Raw genomic sequence first — 9,288 nt, forward strand, 5'->3', positions numbered from 1 at the left:
AAAAATTCAACTTAAGGACAGACTTGGGAACAGATCTTTTTCATAATCCAGAGACTGGCTATATGAGCTTTTCTAGAGTTTCCCTTTATATTTCATCTCATAGACAGAATTATCCTTCTGTGGTCCAACAGCACAATAGGAAATAAGGACTGCATTATCTGCATTTAGCAGTATTGATATTTGCGGCCTGCAAGTTTAAGGGCATGGCTATTTGATTTGTTCACAATTTCAATCACAGAATTGATGAACTGATTAAACAGGGCAATGGCTAAAATATGCCTCTGATGCAAACCATGCTGCATCCATATTTCATTAGAGAGTAGCTCTAACAGCATACAGATACAACATCAGCTGGAAGAACTGACTCTCCATGATGTGTTGAGCTTACCCCATTAAATCTTCCTACTATGGAATCAAAAGTGACTAAAGTCCAAATATTATGGATACAAGGATAATTTAAATTATTCATATATTTCTGAATAAAGTGCCATTTACCAGAATATGAACAACAGTTCATTATCCATCCCTAAAGTCACCCCATTTATCCCTTAAGATTCCTTCTAGAATCTGTCCATGACTGATGTTCATTGTTTAAATTCCAATTGGTTTACAATTAGCTGAATCGTCCCACTTACCCTTCTTATAGGTAAGGACAATTAATGGTACCCCAAAAATCTTAGAAATGTGTCTGGTTTGGTACACACACACACACACACACACACACGACAGTAAAGGCACTGACCATTTGTAGTTATATTTGATCATCTCAGGCAAAATGCAGTCATTGCCTGAGATTCATTTAACCACTTATCCAAGTGACAGGATGTTCTTTCCAGACATTAAATTTTTAAGCCAAGAATTTAAAGAAGAAAACTAGTAAAAATAAGAAGTGTAGTGCATGTGCCATTTGTACATAGGCCAGAAAGAAATTAAAAAAAACAATAAAATTTAATGTATAATTTTATTCTCAAGGAATTGACCAAACATCCTGTGATTTTAAGAATTTACTAAAATTATTGCATTAATTTTGTTGCTCAGAAATTAACATCCATTTTCATCTTCAATAGAGAGCCAGCTGGCCTAGAAACTAGGTGACTGTAGAGTTCTAGAACTAACTTTGCGCTAGTCTTAGCTCAACCCACATCACAGGGTGGTATTGTAGGGAAAATAGGTAGGAACATTAGATTTAGCTGGCTTGAGTTGGCTAAAATATGTTAAAAAGGGAATACAAATCTAATAATAATAATAGATAGCAATGTGTATATTTTCATATACTTGAGCTGTAGTAAGCTGCAGCTTTATAATGCTTGCATTCTGAATGAAATTCCTGTAATTATATGTAACTATAGTGCATCTACATATAAATTTTAAGCGGCTCTTAGCAAAATATTAACTGCAGACAGCTGTCACTTTTAAATATGACTATAGCTAGATTAAAACATATTTGATTAGACCTAGGAAAGAAAACAAAGTAACATTCACTATATAGCTTCAAATCAAGGATAGTACTACTAACCTGTTGGGGAACAATATTATCTTTGTAGCTAGGAAGAATCTTCAGAGTGACACTACCACTAATACTCTTCAGGAGTTCTTGCAATTCTTTTGGATTGCTTCCAACTTCATGACCATTAACCTCTTTAATGATATCACCTACATGTAGGAGACCTTGTCGGTCTATCATTCCTCCATGAAGGATTCTTGCAATCACCAGGTCATTATTCTCCACCCTAAATGTCACACCCTAAATGAACATTTGAAGGGCATCAGAGTTTATCTCTGAAACATTTATCCCCATTTCAGAACTAGAATCTTAACACTGTGATTTCTTATTAGTTGACATCACATAAGAGTACACTGTACACTGTTATGATCCTGAAATCCAAAAGCAAGAGGATTTCATATAAGAAATTGATTTACAAACATGGATTTCTCACACTTTCAATTTACTGAACACAATTATTCTAATCTTTATCTAACTTATTAGCATAAATTTATTCATTATTGTATTTACTAGTTGAAGAACATGAAAACAAGATTTTAGCATTTCTTCTCCCTGGAGCATATTAGTATTTTCAATGAAATTTGTTGTTCCTTCTTTCATATACACTCACAGAAGCTTGCAGTCCCACAAAAGCACTGGACTGCGTCAATATCTTAATGCCTCAAAAACATTATGCCTCTCCCACTATACTTTTATAATTTAGTTTCTATTCAAGAAGCATTTTACCATCTTATAACTTTAATTAAAGTAACAACAGAGACCGATTATGCAAGTCTGTCAGATACATTTCATATTTAAGGGAGGGGAAGTTATACTTACCAGAGGCTCCCCTGCTCTTTTATGAATGCCAAGTATACGAATAGCATCTACTGGTACTATCTGATTGTTCACCGAAGCATTATTTATTTCTGGACTAGAGGGAGGAGATTCATAACATTTTGATGCCACAATATCATGAGCTTCTAAGAGTGACTGTAAATAGAGAATGGATGAGATGATACATTTAATACCTTTTTTCCCAGCTATAATTTGCCTAGAGTTATACAGAATAATTTGAATGCCATTCCTTGGCAATTCAGAATGGTTCTACAATATTAATAAGGCAACTCTCAGTTTTGTAAATAGCAACTACAAAATATGATAAACTCTACTCATCATACAGACAATTTTTGTATGGGTTGCTCATTCTAATATGTTTTCTTCAGCTCAAATCAACAGATGTGATCCTGCTCAGAAAAAAATTGTTATGCTCTCATCTGAAGTAAATTAAATAGAAATGGTAACTGAAGTTATTAATCAAGGCCAAACACATCTGAAGTTATATCAACTTGTCTAACATTAACACAATGGTTTTTAGATCTGAACCATAAAGTCTTGTCTTTAAAGCAAAACCTATTTTTATATGTTTTATAGCAATTGAACAAAAATATATTTAATATAAATATAATTTATATTTTTAATATTAAGACTAGAAAATGTACTTACCAGAAAGTGAGGTTCCTTTAGTATACCAACCAATTCAGCAATATTTTCATCTTTATTTATTAATGGACTGATGTCTTCAAGAATCTCATTGACTAGCTCCAGATTGTTATCACTCACAGCCTCAAGTTTAGAATCCTCTAATCGTTCATGAGCCTATGAAAATTATAGAATAAGACATACTAACAAGAAAACGTTGTTTAATTTACCATTGATTTTACAATACTTACTAGGTGTTTTGATAACAACTCAGGTAGACCAATTGCACTTTCTGCAAATTGTTATTTCATGCAGTGTAATTTAGGATTTTTATCTTTGCTATAGGACCCTTGAAAAAAAAAAGCATTTCCATTAAATAAAGCATGAAAATATACTTGTCTGAATAGTTGTTTTACTCCTGGTAACTGAAATAAGATAATGAGGTTAATACAGAGCCTTTTGGAAATAGTAAGGCACATTTATGCTTTAGAATCTGGTATAGATTCTCACCACAGGTGATGTTTATGTTATAAATACTAAATATCTTACAAAATAAAATGTTACATTAAAATATATATATCACCATGAAATGTTAGTAAACTAGAATCATTATTATTTTATATCTGCTTCCTTATGGTGTCTACTTTTATCATAGAAGTCTGATTTTTTGCTTTAAAAATGCATAGGTTCCTAAGCCCTGAACATTACTTGATAAGGCTAAAAACTTAATGCAAGGTAAATGAGACTGAGGTAAGTATAAATCACACATACTGTATCCAAATTAGCAAAAGCAAAAGGAATTTTATCCCAAAAATTTATCTTCAGCTGGATTGTAACTGAGAATAAAGATGAAACTCAAAAAATTAACAGTATCGTGCAAAAGTTCATTTATTTCAGTAATGCAACGTAAAAGATGAAACTAACATATGAGATAGACTCATTAAATGCAAAGCAAGATAGTTCAAGCCTTGATGTGTCATAATTGCGATGATTGTGGCTTACCGCTCATGAAAACCCCAAATCCACAATCTCAGAAAATTAGAATATTACATGCAATCAATAAAACAAGGATTGTACATAGAACAATATCGGACCTCTGACAAGCATGCATATGTACTCAGTACTTGGTTTGGGCCCCTTTTACAGCAATTACTGCCTCAATGCGGTGTGTCATGGAAGCTATCAGCCTGTGGCACTGCTGAGGTGGTATGGAAGACCAGGATGCTTCAATAGCGGCCTTCAGTTCTTCTGCATTGTTCGGTCTCATGTCTCTCATCTTTCTCTTGGCAATGCCTCATAGATTTTCTATGGGGTTCAGGTCAGGTGAGTTTGCTGCGGTCATCCCTGCTGCTTGTGCACCTCTTTCTTCCACATTTTTCCCTTCCACATAACTTTCTATTAATGTGCTTTGATACAGCACTTTGGGAACATCCAACTTCTTTTGCAATTACCTTTTAAGGCTTTCCCTCCTTATGGAGGGTGTCAATGATGGTTTTCTGCACAACTGTCAGCAGGTCAGCAGTCTTTCCCATGATTGTGATTCCCACTGAACCAGACTGAGAGACCATTAAAGGCTCAGGAACCCTTTGCAGGTGTCATGGCTTAATTAGCTGATTAGAGTGGGACACTTTGCGCCTAGAATATTGAACCTTTACACAACATTCTAATTTTCTGAGATTGTGGATTTGGAATTTTCATGACCTGTAAGCCATAATCATCCCAATTATGACACATCATGCTTGAACTACCTTGCTTTGCATGTAATGAGTCTATCTCATATATTAGTTTCACCTTTTAAGTTGCATTACTGAAATAAATGAACTTTTGCATGATATTCTAATTTTTCGAGTTTCACCTGTACAGTAATGAATATCCACATTTATCTTTTTCCGTCTGATATCTAGAAAGGTGGGGGCAACCGAAATTCAAATCATCCTTTCATGAGGTCAGAGTAGACAGCTCTTGACTTACAACTACAATTAGGAACAAAATTCACTATGCAGTCATTAAGTGAGTCATGCCCAATTTTATGACCTTTTTTGCTGCATTATTAACTTGTTAAGTATAGCTTCCCCATTGACTTTACTTGTTGGAGCCAGCTAGGAAGGATACAACTGGCAGGCTCATGATCTCAGGATGCTGCAATGAATTAAAAGGCATGCTGTTTGCCAAGTACCCAAATTTGGATTATGTGGCTGTGAGGACATTGTGGCAGGTGTAAATGTGAGGGCTGATTGTAAGTCACTTCTTTCAGCTGCACTGTAACTTTTAGTGTTTGTTAAATCAGGGGTGTCAAACTCATGTCACAGTAGCGCCATGTGACGTATTAGACTTTCCCCCCCTTTGCTAAACCGGGGGTGGGCGGGGCCAGCACATGACTCATCTGGCCCACGGCCCGCAACTTTGACACCCCTGTGTTAAATGAACGGTTATAAGTCAAAGATTACTTAAATAATAATTCCCTTTTGGAGAAGAAACTGCCATTTATCTATTAAATGTATATAGGTAGTCTTCAACTTACAACAGTTGATTTAATGACTATTTAAAGTTACAATGGCACTGGTGGTTGCAGTGTCCCCGGGTCATGTGATCACCTTTTGCAACCTTCAGACAAGCAAAATCAATGGAGAAACTAGATTCATTTAACAACTGTGTCACTAATTTAACAACTGCTATGATTCATTTGACAAAATTGGCAAGAAAAGTAATAAAATGGGGCAAAACTCAAATTTCTCACTTAGCAACATAAATTTTGGGCTTAGTTGTGGTCATATGTTGAGTACTGAAAAAATACAATATTGAAGCTTCAAATTATAACTCGCTATGCTCTATATACAGCTACCCTTTTTTCACATGCTAATTTTGAGGTGACAAATTAATGAATTTAATTGATGAATTTTTACTGAAATCTAAAAGATGAAGTTAAAAACAGTAGTGGCGCAGTGGTTAGAATGCAGTACTTCAGGCTACCTCTGCTGGCTGCGAGCAGTTTGGCAGTTCGATTCTCACCAGCTCATGGCTGACTCAGCCTTCCATCCTTTCAAGGTCAGTAAAATGAGGACCCAGATTGTTGGGGGTAATAGGATGTAAACTGCTTAGAGACGGCTGTAAAGAGCTGTGGAGTGGTATATAAGTCTAAATGCTATTGCTATTAAGGAAACAATACTGGCCTGATACCTATCAGGTGGTTTGGTTATACGTGTTGTGCGTCTAGGTATAACAGGACTTACAGGTGGACTTTCCTTTATTTCCTGTTCTTGACTATCTATCTCTTCTTGATCAATTATTTCCTCTTGATCTGGTTCTATTTGCTCTTCGTGGACTTCTTCTTTAATTGGACTTTTCTTATAACTAATCTTTTCTTTCTGCCTCTTATAGGGTTCTATAATAACATCATTATCTGAATCTTGCTCTAATCTATTCCATCCTATATGTTCTAGGAATAGTGCACTAGCACTGCAGTATACTCTAGATGTACCTGGTTCCCAGAATCTATAAGATCTATGGTTTGCTTGATATCCAACAAAAATTAATCTTTTAGCTCTACGTTGTCCTTTGTGCCTGAGTTGTGTAGGGATATGCACCCATGCTGGTGCACCAAATGTGTGAATATAACTCAAATCAGCTTTCCTACCATGCCACAGAGTGAATGGTAATTCACCTGTTGTTGAATTAACAACATTATTTAATATGTGATTACCACACATTATAGCTTCTCCCCACAAATTGTTAGGTAATCCTGAATCAGACAACATAGTCCGTCCCATTGATTGCAGTGTTTGGCCTCGTCTCTCTATAAATGCATTATGTTGAGGCCTATATGGTGCAGACTTTTTATGTTGAATACCTGCCATTCTAAGTCTATTCTGGAATTTATTATTTGTAAATTCCGCACCATTATCTGTTATAAGAGTTACTAATTTCTTTTTAGTTTTTCTCTCTGCAAATTTTAACCAATTAAAGAAATTTGTATACGTTTCAGTTTTTCTCTTCATTAAAAAACAGAAACCATACCTAGAATAGTGGTCCATTATGCTTAATATGTATCTAGCACCACCTACACTTGGCTTTTTAGGACCTATTATATCGGCAAATACTACCTCTAAAGGCTCTTTGGTAGTAAATCCATCAACTCTATTTGCCGGTATAACTTTGCTTTTGTTTTGATTACAAGCAGAACATTGCATATACTTATTACAAGGTTTCAAACTTATTCCTTTAGATAGTTGAACAGTTCTCTTAATCATTTTAAAATTTAAATGACCTAGCCTTCGGTGTAACAAGTGAATACATTCATCATGAGGTTTCTTATTTTCATAAACTGTGTTAGCCACTTTTAAACCATTATCATTTAACACATATAATTCACCTCTTAAAGATGCAGTAATTTTCTTACCTTCTTTTTCAATTAAACAAGTATCTCCCCTAAAGGTAACTATGTATCCTAATCTAACCAACATTCTAACTGAAAGCAAATTAAATTTAAGTTGAGGTACATATAACATTTTTATGTTCTCTTTTATCCTAGAACAATGAGCTATACCTTCACCTTTTGCCTTCATGTTCCATCCGTTTGCTAATGAGATATGTTGTGAACTCTTGGACATTTTTACAAATTTTTTGTTATCATTTGTAATACAGTGGGACGCACCACTGTCAACCACCCATAAATTATTTTTTACAACTCCATTACTATACATTGCTAACTCATAATTCTTATTTCTTCTTTGTTGGCTTACAGCATTCTGGCGCTTTGGTTTCTTACAAAATCTTGCCAAATGTCTTCTCCTCCCACAATTAAAACACTTTTTAATTGCGTATGCAGTAGGAGATTCATTATCTTCCTTTTGAGGTTGCTCCCTCCTTAACTGATCTCTTTCAAGCCTTCTTCTGGCCTCTTCAATCAATCTGCCAGTGATATCAGTTAAAGTTAGGCTTTCTTTAGGCAATATTTCAAGGGAAGTTACGTAGTCATCAAAACTTTCGTCTAATGAAGATAGAATTATGTAGACCTGGTGTAGTTCAGAGAAAATTAACTCCTTCTCATGAAGTTCTTGGAAAATGCTTTTCATAGTATTCAAATGACTCAGCATATCACCATTCTTTTGGAGATACGTATGGAAAAGCTTCCGTGTTAGATTTATGTGAGCACCAACGTTATCTCGAACATAAATCCTCCTCAGTTTTTGCCAACACCCAACAGCAGTTTGCTCTCCACGTATATGAACAAGTTGCTGATCAGTTAATGATAGTCCTATGATGCAAAGTGCTTGTTCATTTTTCTGTTTAAATTCTTCTATCTTTTGACTATCTTCCTCATCTTCAGGATCCCATTCTTCTACGTTTGGTGGATTTTCAATTATGTTCCACAGACCTTCTCTTCGTAGAAGTAGACTACATTTCATAGACCATGAAACATAGTTTGTTCCATCCAGCTTGGATATAAGGGACAAACTTTGTAGACTGTCTTGTGCCATGTTTCACTATATGGATATAAAACTATAATTGATAAAACACAGCTGTCTGTTTACTGTAACGTGTAACAACACAAAAATCTCACTTTTTACATAAACCTGTTTTTATCCTAGTTAAACTGACTTTGCAGTCTCTCTGGGCCCATAACCAGTGTTAAGCCTGGATTCCCCAACTGGTGTTAAGGAAAACAAACTAAACAGAATGTGCAGCTAAGTCAGATAGGAAGACAGGTAAATGTGTGAGATAAGTTTTCTAGTTAACACGCAGTAAAAATACAGATACGCTTGTGCTATCAAAAATATAGTTTATTCCATTTAAGAATTATAGCATAGTCAAATAAACAGTCCATTAGTCATATATCAATTTCAGTCAAGTCTTGTCAGGGATACTCTATTTGCAAAGTCCGTGTTGAATAGCCAATGTCAGTACACTTACAATAAATCTGTCCAATCTTTATTTTCTCTCCGTTGAGAAAATATCTTCAAAGTAATCCAACACTTCTTCTCCCCGATCCAGCAAGAACGCAGTCTTCAATAAGCCAGCCAGTAAGAGCCAGAGAGTGCCTTGCTGCTTATATAGTACTTTTACAGCTGCACCCTTAATTACATTCCTTTAGCTTAAAGTCACATACACTTTATCTGACAAACCATGATTCATCATTTTATTATCTTTACCCAAAACAGTTAGGGTAAACAATGTTATCCCTAACAATCTTTAACATTACTTTTCAATTAAATATCATACTTCTATGGGAACAATAATAAGCTTTCCATAGTTAATTCCCCCCCTCTTCACTTATATTTTATAAAACATTAACTAATTAAAATGTTTCCGTTCCTTCCTAATTC

General features: G+C 35.0%; 1 protein-coding gene across 27 annotated transcripts in view; it reads right to left on the reverse strand.

Annotated features, from left to right (window-relative positions):
- PALS2 (protein associated with LIN7 2, MAGUK p55 family member) overlaps nucleotides 1-9,288 on the reverse strand; it is a 249,156-nt gene that overhangs the window by 213,526 nt on the left and 26,342 nt on the right. For 20 of the 27 annotated variants that reach the window (XM_087945390.1, XM_087945380.1, XM_087945381.1 and 17 more), the window contains 3 exons: nucleotides 2,990-3,142; nucleotides 2,324-2,476; nucleotides 1,517-1,744 (listed from right to left, as the gene is read on the reverse strand). In XM_087945390.1, the coding sequence (XP_087801516.1) occupies nucleotides 1,517-1,744; nucleotides 2,324-2,476; nucleotides 2,990-3,142 (534 nt within the window). The remainder of the gene's footprint in view (nucleotides 1-1,516; nucleotides 1,745-2,323; nucleotides 2,477-2,989; nucleotides 3,143-9,288) is intronic. The other 7 variants (XM_087945397.1, XM_087945395.1, XM_087945396.1 and 4 more) reach the window with 1 other exon arrangement.

Source organism: Notechis scutatus, chromosome Z (assembly GCF_049901735.1).
Source record: "Notechis scutatus isolate UNSWTSFEM ecotype Mainland chromosome Z, rNotScu1.2, whole genome shotgun sequence".
NCBI lineage: Eukaryota > Metazoa > Chordata > Lepidosauria > Squamata > Elapidae > Notechis > Notechis scutatus.